The sequence below is a fragment of the Balaenoptera musculus genome, chromosome 18 (assembly GCF_009873245.2).
Source record: "Balaenoptera musculus isolate JJ_BM4_2016_0621 chromosome 18, mBalMus1.pri.v3, whole genome shotgun sequence".
Taxonomy (NCBI): domain Eukaryota; kingdom Metazoa; phylum Chordata; class Mammalia; order Artiodactyla; family Balaenopteridae; genus Balaenoptera; species Balaenoptera musculus.
The window spans coordinates 76,106,114-76,119,012 of NC_045802.1; the positions used below are offsets into that span (position 1 = coordinate 76,106,114).

General features: G+C 43.2%; 1 protein-coding gene across 1 annotated transcript in view; it reads left to right on the forward strand.

The window, feature by feature from the left end:
- MYO16 (myosin XVI) overlaps positions 1-12,899 on the forward strand; it is a 543,552-nt gene that overhangs the window by 333,094 nt on the left and 197,559 nt on the right. The window contains exons 17-19 of the mRNA XM_036831092.1: positions 6,342-6,453; positions 9,525-9,642; positions 10,385-10,456. Coding sequence (XP_036686987.1) covers positions 6,342-6,453; positions 9,525-9,642; positions 10,385-10,456 — 302 coding nt within the window. The remainder of the gene's footprint in view (positions 1-6,341; positions 6,454-9,524; positions 9,643-10,384; positions 10,457-12,899) is intronic.

The window sequence follows — 12,899 nt, forward strand, 5'->3', positions numbered from 1 at the left end:
TGTGCGAGGGCTTCCTCTAGTTGCAGCAAGCGGGGGCCACTCTTCATCGCCGTGCGCGGGCCTCTCACTGTCACGGCCTCTCTTGTTGCGGGGCACAGGCTCCAGACGCGCAGGCTCAGTAGTTGTGGCTCACGGGCCCAGTTACTCCGCGGCATGTGGGATCTTCCCAGACCAGGGCTCGAACCCGTGTCCCCTGCATTGGCAGGCAGATTCTCAACCACTGCGCCACCAGGGAAGCCCCAAATTTGCAGTTTTAATGTGTCTGGCTCGGCTGTGAGAGAGGAGGGTATGGGTGCCTGGAGGGGGACCCAGGCCCTTGAAATTGTGTTTTTTTGCAAAAGGTCATTGTGTGTATGTGATATTCAGATCAAATCACTGCCACCTTGAATAATTCCCAGTCCTCTTGTCCGAAGGGTGCCTTATGCTGGGAAGTTAGCATTTTTAATTTGCCCCTCTACACAGAAGAACTTTATTCCAGGATCTGTTTTCCTTTGCCACAAAGCGTAAGTATCAACACACGTGCCCGCGTGCACACACACACACACACACACCTTCAATCACACTCACAGGCATACATACCACAGACACACACATGATTTTGACTATAAATTTGACCCACCTTAGACGATGTATTCCTGGAACGCTGTTTGTTGTCATGACAATCAACAAGTTGGAACAATGGAACAGTTGACTAGAAATAGCACAAGTCAACAGTTGTTGTTACTGACTTATTTTAAATAAATTTAACTGTAGTGAAAACCTTTTCTTATTCAAAGCCCAAGTAGAATTTTGCACTGTTCAATTGTGCTATATATTCGTCTGGTTTGCTATTTTTTTATGTAAGTGAAAACAAAGTTATTTGTATATTTGGTACAGGTGTGCTTTTCTCATAGTGATCTTTAAAAATGAGATTTATAAACTTAGTTGTTCAAAATAAATCACCTGCAGGTTTTGTAAAAAAAAAAAAAAGTTGGGGGGAGACCCAAGGAACCTATCAAAAGCAAACAAACAAACAAAAAAAGCTTTTCTAGAGCTACTAAGTAAGTTCCTCAAGTCGCAGGACTGTGACTGAACCAACCATTGCTAAATTCCATTGTAATGTCAGAGATGCTTCAACCATGCACCTGCTTCTCCTGGAGGCCTCCCCATGGTGACAGAGACCCTGCCCAGAGAGGCAGCACGTGCTCGAAAGCATTTCTCAGAGGCTTTGCTGAGTTGTGAGTTTGTTACCGAACCAAAGTTGCGTCCGCTTGCCTACACGCAGTAAAGCCAGTCTGCACCACGATGTCGTGGTGAAGGAAAGGGCAGCATTTATTGCAGGCACAAAGCAAGGAGTCCAGGCAGCTCATGCTCAAAAGACCCAAACTCCCCGTTGGCTTTCAGGGAAAGTTTTCGAAGACAAGGTGAGAGAGAGGGTTGCAGGGTGATCAGCTCATGGACACTCTTCTGATTGGCTGGTGGTGAGGTGATTGGGCGTCAACATCATGAACCCTCTGGTTCCAGCCAGTCTGGGGTCTATGTGTTTGTGGGCGACATCTAGTTAATTTTCTCCATTTGTGGGGGGTTTCCGTATCTGCAAAGCAGCTCAAAGAACATGGCTCAGAATAGCATCTGTAGCCCTTGAGGAGAAGCTAAAGGTCCTTGACTTTGTTTAATGGTTAAACAATTATTATTTTGTCTTACTTGACTGCTTTCCTTTGCTTCTGCATTTTCTCACTTCTCTGATTACGTTTATTCTTTGGAACTCAGGGAAGACCTAGGAAGCTAAAGTTTTCCACGAACAAGAGGCAGGTGGGGGACATGCCAGGGTGGTGGAAGGGAGTCTGTCCCAGGAAGGCCCCATAGGGTCCTGCTCGGCTACAAGCTACTCCATTTCATGCCTGTAGTGCAAGTATAGAATTGAGTCAGAAGAGAATAACTTAATCATAAAATATCCTATGAAATCTTAAAACCTCATGAGACTGCATTCTATTTAAAACACATCCATGTATAATAATAATTCCACTTCTTACTTACCTTCCCCCCACATTTTTAAGCAAAATTTTAACTTGAGGAAGATGCCTTGTGATGCTATGCAATTTTCTTCCTCCTCCCATCCCTCTGCAGGAGACTTGTGACTGAGCTGAGAGGCCCAGAGGGGTCAGGATGGAGTGTGTGTCCCTTGGCCAATTCCCGGCTTGGAAATCTTAAACAAGCCTCAGTTCCCTTATAGCTTAAATGGGCACAATGATACCTGTGCTTTTCAGGATCCAAGTGAAGATTAACTGGGACATGCTTCTAAAATATCCAGTGGAGTATTTGACACATTCTCAGTTCTCACCACCTTTCCCTTTGAGTAGAATTAGTCAAACAGCATTAATCCATCTATGATTTTTAACACGCTACAGCCTGTTTGTTACAGTCTTCTACTCCATGGTGGAAACAACATCTGGAGCATTCCCTTGATGTGTCAATCTTTTGAAAACAAAACAGCAACGATTCTTGGTTCTACAAATGCTAAGTCTCTGATGTTTCTGGCTCTGGACATTGAGAGATTATCTATACGTGGCCAAATGTTACTGTTCTGAGTTATGTATGAGTTAAAAGGAGATGATAAAGAAAAAAACAGATTGTTTGAGCTATAAGTATATGATTTTGAGACATAAAAGATAATATAAAAGACATTGAATATTGAGTTCTAAGATTTGAATACTGGGAATTGTGGAACCATTAATTAATAGGTGACATAGTTGGAAACTGTCAGATGAAATACTTGTACAGATTCACCTCGGTGGGTTTCGACCACTTTGTTGAGGTTAGGGGGAAAACATCAGCGGAGCATGGCTAGTCTACAGGGACGTCTATAAACCATGGCCCACAGTCATTCTTACCAATTTTCAAGTGTTAAAAACGTGGAAATGCAAATGTGATTATAAACCTTCGAGTGATTCACAATGGGAAAAAATAATCAAAAAGTGAGAACTATGATCTTTTTCTTCTATTTACTACTTTTATCTCAGAACAGACAAGCATATTTTATAGTTTAAACAATTCTGCATTGTTAATAGCATGTGTTATAATTTCTCAAAATGTTCCTTATTTCATTTGGCTTAGTTATTTATCTGATTAAGAGATTCGTTAATGGCAGAGCACATTGACTAAAGCTCCCCACATATGCAAGATATATTTTTTCCAGGAAGTACTCTAATTCTGCACGCACATTGTAACCTGAATATAGAAAGCACATCACACACAGTACCTTATTTAATTATCATAAAATCATCATGAACTAGAAATGGAGAATTTTTTTACTTCACTTTTAATCTGTTTTTACTCCATTTTATAGTTACTAAGATAAAAGTTTAAAATGTCATCAGAAAGGGTCAAATAGAACTCAACTCTGTCTCAGATTCTTGGTTGTAATATTTTACTAGGCATATTTTTCTAGGATTCCTTTGTCCTGTGTGTGGTTTCACTATTAGGTGATTTATTTCAAAGGGAAAACAAGCAATTTTCATCTCCAGAAAGGAAACTTTTAGTTTTTTCTGGTACTCATTTTCCCACTTTAAGATACAGTTTTGCTGATAAGTAAGACCTATATTTCTAATGAACTCAACCTACACATTATTGAATAGTGGGAGAAATGTAAAATTTGCATAGGAGACATTGAGGTCTATTTTTTTGGATCATCCTCATACCAACAAGTTTTCTGATTACAGAGGAAAATACAATGAATCTTAAAGCATCACTCCTGCCATCAGGCCAACTGTCCTCTAAAATCCCCTATTTTGATTGGGTTTCTCCTGAGCCATTACAGACTTAATAGCCCTGTCTAAATTGCCCAGATTAACTTCACATGGCTCCTGCCCAGAATTTTACTATTACATTCACACTGCTTCACGGAGCAGGTCAGAGCTGCTGTAAATTCCCACCATATGCTGAGGTTTAAAGAAATATTTGAGTTCCCCATAGGTGAAGCTTGTTAATTGATTAACTTTTAAGAATGTGAAAAGGAACCATGGTGTTTTGCATATTTGACTTTGTAATGTTACCAGGAGCTAATTATTCTTTGCAAGATGTCAAGTGGCCACTCTGAATGGAATTCTAACCTATGTTGTGATCAACAAGTGGGAAAGAAAAGATGGCACAAGGAAGATGGATGGAAAACTGCTGTGAGAACAAGAAAAATTAAGAGTCATTAGAACTGCTTATCATTAAGACTTTTTAGTCACTAGAATTTTGTGAATTTTAGGCAGGATGGCTCTGACCATCATAACCCAGCCCCTTGCTAATGTGGTTGCCCTTGACCTTTACCTTTCGTTCCATGGCCCCAAACCCCAGCTCACTCATCCTCTGGGGAAAGAGAAAGCCCCTAGGAGCTGGTCCTCAGCTCCCCCTAGTCCTCGGCTACATCAGCTAAACCTCCTGTGTCCCCTTGTTTGGCAGTGATGTCCCTTCTCCACAGCCAGTGTCCTAGATTCTCATGACCTTCCTCAAGGCCACTTTGCCTCGTCATCTAAACCTCAACTACTTTCTCTCCTAAAACACCGAAGCCACAAGCAGTGGTTCCTCCACTCCCTGAGATGCTTCTGGCCATTGGACCATATTGATCACCTGACCCAGATGTGGAGAAGGCAGTGTCCCTCCACTGTGCTCCGAGTCCAAACCCTCTGCCTTCCTCTGCAACTTCCTTCTCCCTTTCTTTTAAAGTTTTTTCCAGTCTTTATGTGCTTCTGCCTCAGCTTATAAGCTCCTGAAGTCTCTCCCACTCCCCACCTATTCCACTGGGCTGTTTCATTTAGACCCCTCCCAGCCAAGGTCAAGGACAAAGAAGTCCTCCCAGACCCCACATCCACACCAACAGTGTGTGCGTCTAGCCCACACCATCCTATACCTCGCTCCTATGGTCTCCTTGCTGTTAATTCTTTCTTCATCCCTAAAATGTTAGCATCTCCTTTCTACGGAGCTCATCCACTTCCATGGTTTAGTCATCTGCATGTTGATGACTTCCAGACCTTATTTTCTAGTCTTTTCTGAATTTCAGATCCTTATAGCCAATTATTTCTTGGAACACCACTTGAACTTTAGCAAGTTGTTCGAAGTGAACACGACTATGATAAAATACAACGTTTCTCTCCCAAAAACTCACTCCTCCTCTTGGGACGCCTCTCTGGATGAATGACGCCCCCATACACCCCGCTTCCCCAGATGGAATCTTGCAAAGCGTTATTGACGCCTCTCTTTTCTCCTCCCCTGTGACCAGCCAGGCCCCCTCCTCCCGGCCATCTGCCTCTCCATCTCCTCTGTCTCTCTTCCCTGCTGGTCTCTCACTGGGTCCACTGGCTTCTTTAGTTGCCTCATCTCTTTCCAGGGAATCTCACTGGGCTACGAGAATATTCTTTCTGAAACTCCAATCTGCTCATACCTGTTCTTTGTTTCAAGAACTTCGGGACAGCCCATTCCTTCCAAGACATCATGGAAACTCTTCTGCAAGATACACACAACTCTGGCTACTTGTCCGACCTCATCACCCACAGCTCCTCTCACTAGAGGCTCGGATTTGGCTGACCTACGCGAGTTCCCCACGTACATCACGCGTGCTCCAGCCTCTGTGCCTTTGTAGGTGTTGCTAATTATTCCAGGGACACCCTTGGGTCTTGGATTTGCTTGGGAAAAACCTTACTCAGGTGTCAACTCTTGGAGCCGAAGCCTCCTCCCCGCCCCTAGCTTTCCTCCTTGAACCCTTCCTACACTCTCAAAATCAGGCCAAGTTCATCTCTGTTATTCTGCTTCCATACTGCGTCACAGCTGTGTCTTCTCTTGTCTCTGCCCATGGATACACTATCTTTGCTCTTGAGCCTCCACGGATGAGTTCTTGATCCTTCTATCCTCAGCTGCTAGTATTGTGTGTTTGGTAAGTGATTCCTTTGCGTTTGTTGAATGAAAGGAATAAATCAATGCATTAATCAACCATTTCGTAATTAAAAGATATTGACAAAAATAAATAATAAATTGCTCTAAATTTAAAATCCTTACTACAAATATTAATTACAAAGCATACAACAGAACCTGCCAAATTTCTCTATGAAATACACAAAACACTTGTGACCTTCTCCGGGAAAGGGTGCAGCTCAAGTGAGAACTAAGTAAAACAGTGTGAATACGTTCTGGTACAGCAAGAACTTTTCTTCCTTCCGGAAACATCATGTGCTATTATGGACCAAAGCCTTATAAACACATGGGGACACAATGTCCAGGTGATTTCCATTATCCTGGAGACCAAATGTGGCTGAAGTGACTTTTAACCACTGGGGTTTGACCACGCACCCAGCCATAAAGCTATGTGCTTTTCCTCCTCACAGGTATTTGAGCAAGACCCTTCGAGAAGAAGTATCAACAGCAGAGCATTCTCTGAACAGGGAGAAATTCGCTGTTTGGAAACAAGCCCTGAATGTAATTGGCTTCAGTAACTTGGTGAGTCATGCCATAAATATTCCACCGAGAAAATCAACCCTCTACTAATTTATAAAAGTCATTCATTCAAAACACTTCTGTGCTCCTGGAGTTTGCATGCTAGGGGGGGATAGACATAAACAAGAGTACGCTCAGGGCACAGGTGCCCTGGAGACAGGCAGAGGATGGGCTGCCGTCTTCAAGGAGGTGGTGGAGACCTTTGCCCGTTGGAACCATGTGAGCAAAACACATCAAAGAACTTTGCTTTGACTCAAGAGAAGACTGGCAGATCGAGGGAACTGTTTACTGCCAAGAATCACTTTGACAAGTAATCTAATCACCTTATTAAACTATCTTCTTCAACAACATGATTTAGTTTTTTCATTCTTAAAGAATTACCGAATACCTGCCAGCATTACAAAGCTGAGAAGTACTATTTAATGGGTTTAAACCCGCTGCTGTGAGGTGGAAATGTCTATGATTCTGGAAATGCCCTAGGTCTGCGCCGTACAATATGGCAGCCACTGGCCACGTGGGACCGGGGAAATGGAGTTTTAATTTTTCTTAGTTCTGATTACTTTATTTTTATTTATTTTTTTTTTTTTGATTACTTTAAATTGAAACAGTCTTGTGTGGTTCGTGGTTCCTGAATTGAATGGCGCAGGTCTAGAGAATAAGAGACAGGAAATGACCTGAGCCTGAGACCTCTCAAATTCCCACCAGTCTCTTTCCTCTACACATCCTCTCTGTGTCCCCTCATTCAATGTGGCATCATCAATTTGAATTACAGCCAGTTCCTCGTTAGCGATCAACGTAAGATCGCGTAGGGGTAACTTTGGTATGCCCGTAGTTCAGGAGCCCAGTTTTGGTCACAGATTTGAATATGTGTTTTTTTTCCCTTAAGCCAGTAAGTTGATTGATTTGGGTCTTTGTCTTTTTCCTTGTCCACATGGCTCATGGGGCAGGGAGTGGGTGGAAGGGGTGCGAAGGTGGCGAAAAGGAAAGGGTAAGGAGGTGGGGACTCACCCTAAATGAATTAGCTCGGGGCCTTCACCCCAGCCTCACCCATTCAGAGACTGGAATTCTAGGAACGTGCAGTCATACGGTACTTTGTTCTTTGTGGCTCTGCTCATCCAATCTCTGTATTACTGTCTTTCCCTAACTCCTACCCGTTTGTACTTTTCTGTCTTTGCACTTGCTACTGTTGTACTCTTTTGTTATTGTTTTTCCCTTCCTAAGTGTCTGAAATCTCTGCTTCCTTATGGGAAACTGGGATAGAGACGTGGGTAAGGAACCATTCCACCAAAATATCAGTTGCTTGGAAACAGGGCTTTAAAATCCATGATTGATCCTCAGAGGCAGGGCAAGCAAAATATACCTTCCACCTAAGGCAACGAGTAGGGAATTTAAGTTTTTTGGTGAAAGAAATATGTGCAGTTAAGCAAACGATGTGAAGGTAATCACTTCATCTTGATCCTTCGGGGTGACTGGGACGGTGACAATTTAGTCCACACAGGAGGAAAAGATCACGTCCCATAAGATTGGGAGGAAGGTATTTCTGGGCTGGCAAGACCCTTGAATCAAAGCTTATGACTGTGGTCCTGGGAGATTGGACCATAAAACTGCCTCCACCCTGTCTTCCATCACGGACACAGAAAAGCAGCCCCTGCCCCTGCTCACAGAGCAGCTTATCTCTACCTACCTCTGTCGTGGCATCACCACACTGTAATCCGTGTTCGGGCTACTTTTCATAGCTCTGCCTACTTCACTGAACTGGATGATCCTTGAGGACACAGCGAAGTCTTGCTGTCTGCATCCAGAAGTACCTCTCTCCTAGGGCACTGGGACATTTAATGAGGAGTTACTGGATTTATTAAAAAGAAAGGGGGAGCGGGAGGTGTCAAGTAGCTTAAGATGCCCGGAAAATGTTATTCAGACAAGCACAAGTAAATACAATTAGAGACACTAGTTTGTGATATGGAGGTTACCAAAAACATTTCTAAGTCATGCCGCAAACATAGAGTATTATATCTGAAAATTACAGATTATCCTTTTCAATGCTCTCATTTTAAGGTAATAAAACTGTACCTTGTCCTGAAAACTAAAAGTTCTGGAGGAAATCCATAGAAGTCCCAATGACCATATTGTGTCAACTTTGTATTTATAAAGCAAATGAGAATTGTTCTTAGAAAAACTTCCACAGGCAGGAGCTTTTTCTTCCCAAATTACAAATGGAGAAACTGGGAATTTAAAAGGTTATGTCACTTGCCCTAAATGAGGCTTAACCACTTTTACTATTGATAGCAGAACACTAAATATTTGTGACTCCGGGGAAGCACATTTTAACTTACAGCTTTTCCTTGACTTCTTCTTCTTACCCCCAAATGACTGTCCAAACCCGAATCTGAGGTCTCATTTCTTTCTTCACGCAGCGCCCCCAGGTTCTCGGGTATCCTCTCAGCTGAGACTCTCATCCTCCCTGCTAACGTCCATTTTTTTTCTGAGTTTCCCTTAAAATACCTTCAAAAATTAGCATTTTGTTTATTTAGTCATGGACGTTTTCATCACACCTCCATTAATTTTCCAGCAGAAATGAAAAATTCTGTACGCATAATAGCAGTTTATTTCAAAACAGAGAGAACTGTTTGCATAAGAGATGGGCTCTGATCCTCCCTGAGGAAGCAGCCGCGTGACCCTGAAGTCGGCTTAGCCGCCGGTAGCAGTTCTGCCAGCCCTGGGGGGACACGTGTGAAGTCAGACCCTATAGGTGATGTCCAGCCAGTCAGACCAGGTTACACAGCCATTCATGCTTCATCCTGAAACCACTCATTTATATCAGAGCATTACCTCCTCACTCTCTCTCGTTCAAGGAACAGAAAAGTTGGCTGCGAGAAGGAACACTGAGTTTCCCGATCTTGATTTTGAGCTAGAGATTGGCAGTTCTCTGACGGGACGTTCTGGGTCTGAACAATCGCAGCCCCCATAGCATGCACATCATTTTTTACACCCACTTGGAGGGTTTTCAGAGGATGGGTCTCTGAATCTTTCTTCTGGGCAGCACCGCTCATCTCCTCTATTTCTCAACCGCGTAGGAGGTGGAGAACGTGTGCGTGATTCTAGCGGCCACGTTACACCTTGGAGACATTCGGTTCACTGCTCTGACCGAGGCCGACTCCGCCTTTGTGTCTGACCTCCAGCTTCTGGAACAAGGTCAGTGGGACAGACCTAACAGTAACCTCACTGATGTGCAGCTTTGCAGACCGGCCAGTGGATGGCGACACAGTACAGAAAAGTCAGGTGGAATCAACCCTTTTTTGCTGGAGTGGGATTAAGTGAGGGTGGCGGAGGGGAAAAAAAGAACTGTATCCTCTTTCTTCTTCCTGGTTATGTGAATGAATAAGATGTACGTTTATGTCACAGTAACAGTGGTGATGCTTCGGCACATAATTGGGTTTATTTATATCGTTCTAAGTATTCTCCACCCCACCCCCTGCCATCCCGTATATTTGGGGGGCATGTTATTAGCTGAACATTTAGACAGAACACAGTTACTTCCCTTTAAAGACCTTGTCACAAGCCTCTCTCTCCCTTGAAATTGCCTTGTCAGTCACTCCCAGATTTTTTCAAAACGCCTTAAAACCACAGGTGGTCGTGACCAGCATTATCTTCGCCTCATATCAAAGTAATTTAACCAGGAATTGGGAAAAAGCATTCAGGGCCATTTGTGAGGGCAGGAGGGAAAGAATCCTGCAGTGATTTAATGCAGGAGCCCTGAGAACTCATTAACGTTTCGATTCCTCTAAGCTGTTTCTCTAGCTGAATTTGCCAATTGCAGTGGTAGTTTCGTTTCTTTAATACACACATTTTCTAATGGGTCTACACAAACTCCTCAATTATAAAATACCATGTTCTCGCTGTCAAAAATATGTATTAACTTTATGCTTTCGTTTAGTGGCTGGAATGTTGCAAGTATCAACGGATGAATTGGCATCTGCTTTAACAACTGATATCCAATACTTTAAGGGTAAGTTTTTCTGTACTTTGCCTTTCACCTCTGTGAAAGTCTTTACAGTGTTGAGAGGCCATTCTGATGAGCTGGTCACCTTTTTTAGCTAGTGACTCATTTGAGACTAATAAAGTCATCAGTCCAAGAGGATTTATTCAATTAGAACATTGGATGCGTTTGTGTATGTGGTGCCAGGCTGCCCTCTTCTGTGAAGAGCATCCTTTTCCCTGTTCCTCATCAGTCAGGATAAGAGCTGCCATTTATTGGGCACTTATGAACTGAAGGGAATTGTGGCAGGTGCTATAAATGTTGGAATTTTTAGTTCTTACAAGTTGCTAAGGGGTGGGCTTAACTATTTCCATTTTAATGAATGAGAAAACTAAGATTCAGAGAGGCTAGATAACTTTGGACATCAAATCGCCAGTAAACGGCATGCTTGGAATTAGACTCTAATGCCATCTGACTCCCGAGATGATCCTGTGCTGTAAGATCTCCACTCAGTGGCAAGAGAGCGCCTTTCCTAAACGCTGTTCACTTAATCCACTATAAATCATTGCCTTACGAAGCTGCCTCTTTACTGTAATTTTGAGGACCCACCGTCCAGCTGATTTTTTTTTTTCTCAAAATCACTGCTATTCTTACCTTCTGTTCCCATTGGCCCTACTTGCAGATACTTTGGTATGTGGCTTGTAAATTCTGCCTCATCCCTAGAGTTCCCTTTCCATGTTCCCAAACTTTATGGATCTCCCCATTATCCACTGAGTTGCCCAGAAGTCCTTCCTGATACTTCGCCCTTCTCCTTCTGCCCTGAGTAGATCAGCCACAAGCCAGTTCTACCCCATAAATACTTCTCATTCTCACTCTCCTCCCTTCATTTTCATCACCACTCCCTTAAACTATCTTTCTTTACTTAGATGATGGCAAGAGAATCTGATTAGTCTTTCACCTGGCCTTATCTCACTTTACCTTCCTTCCGCACTGCTTCAGGAGTAAGCTTTCTGAAATGCAAATATGATTTTCATCCATGGATAACAGCCTTTAAAGGATACTCCAACTCCTTTAGGGTAAATGTCATCCCTTTTGGAGGTCCTGAGAGGCCCTTTATTATTGGGGCCATATCTCACTTTTATGCTACATCCTCAGCCATTTTCCCACCAGTGACCTTGCATCAAGAAATACACTTTCTTGAAGTTCTCCAAAGGCATTATTCTTCCTCACGGCTTTTTTTTTATTGAAGTAGAGTTGGTTTACACTGTTGTGTTAATTTCTGCTGTACAGCAAAGTGATTCAGTTATACCTATATATATACTCTTTTTCATATTCTTTTCCATTATGGTTTATCCCAGGATATTGAATATAGTTCCCTGTGCGCTACAGTAGGACCTTGTTGTTTATCCATCCTATATGTAATAATTTGCATCTGCTAACCCCAGACTCCCAACCCATCCCTCTCCCACCCCCCTCATGACTTTTTAAAGAAACATTGAACTCCCCATTAATATCTGTAATTTAATATATCCAGGCCTCCCTCCTTACTCCCCAGCCATGTGGGTGAGAACCCCACCATCACGTTGGCTCTAGAGACCTCCATCCTATAACATCACAAGTGACACCTGCTTTCACCGCCACTTCGTGTGGTTCCGTCTCAGCGGCATTGAACTCATGGTCGCTTGACTCTTTACGACCTGCTGGTGCTCTTTTGTTTGTTTGTTTGAGCTCAGCTTGCCTCAGAGGCAGTTCTCCTTTACCTGTACCTCTGTTGATTGACAGCTCACTAAGCCCTCATTTCCCATGGTCAGCATCCTATTACCGGACTCCCCGAGGGTTGAGTTGCAGTGGTACCCAGGTTGGGTGAGTTGCAGTGGTACGCAGGTTGGCCAAAGCCATAGAATGTGAGCTAGATTCTCACTCCCTCTCAACTCTCCAGCATAAGCGCTGGCCTAGCCTCAATCCCAAATCATCTTTACTTATTTTTTTCTTGGTTTCTTCTCTAGTCTATTCTCCACTCAAAAGGTTATCACTCAAGATTTCAATCACCAGCTCTTTGAGAATAACATAGAAATTTCTACCTTAAGGCCCAATCTTGCTCCCAACCTCCTGACCCCCCACTTTGGTTAGCAGGATCACTTCTTTGAAAATATTGAAAATATAACTAATTTTCCGGATGCCTTGAGGAGGACTCCGTATCCAATGCAGTGAGCCGTTATCAGAAAGCTTGTTAAGAGGGCCCTGCAAAGAGTCGGTTCCCTCACTGAAAGGAGATGACGCAGCCTGCCTGGAGGTCAAACGCTGTGGTCAACATTTGCAGCAAATAAGATTGAAGTGTGCACGGCACTCACTTTAGAGAAGTGTGTTTTCGTAATCACCGGCAGAGACTTTGTTTATTAGAGTCATAATATGTTTTTTAACATCTTCTGATATACGTGGATGTGGAGGGATAAATAGGAGGACACAGCTTGGT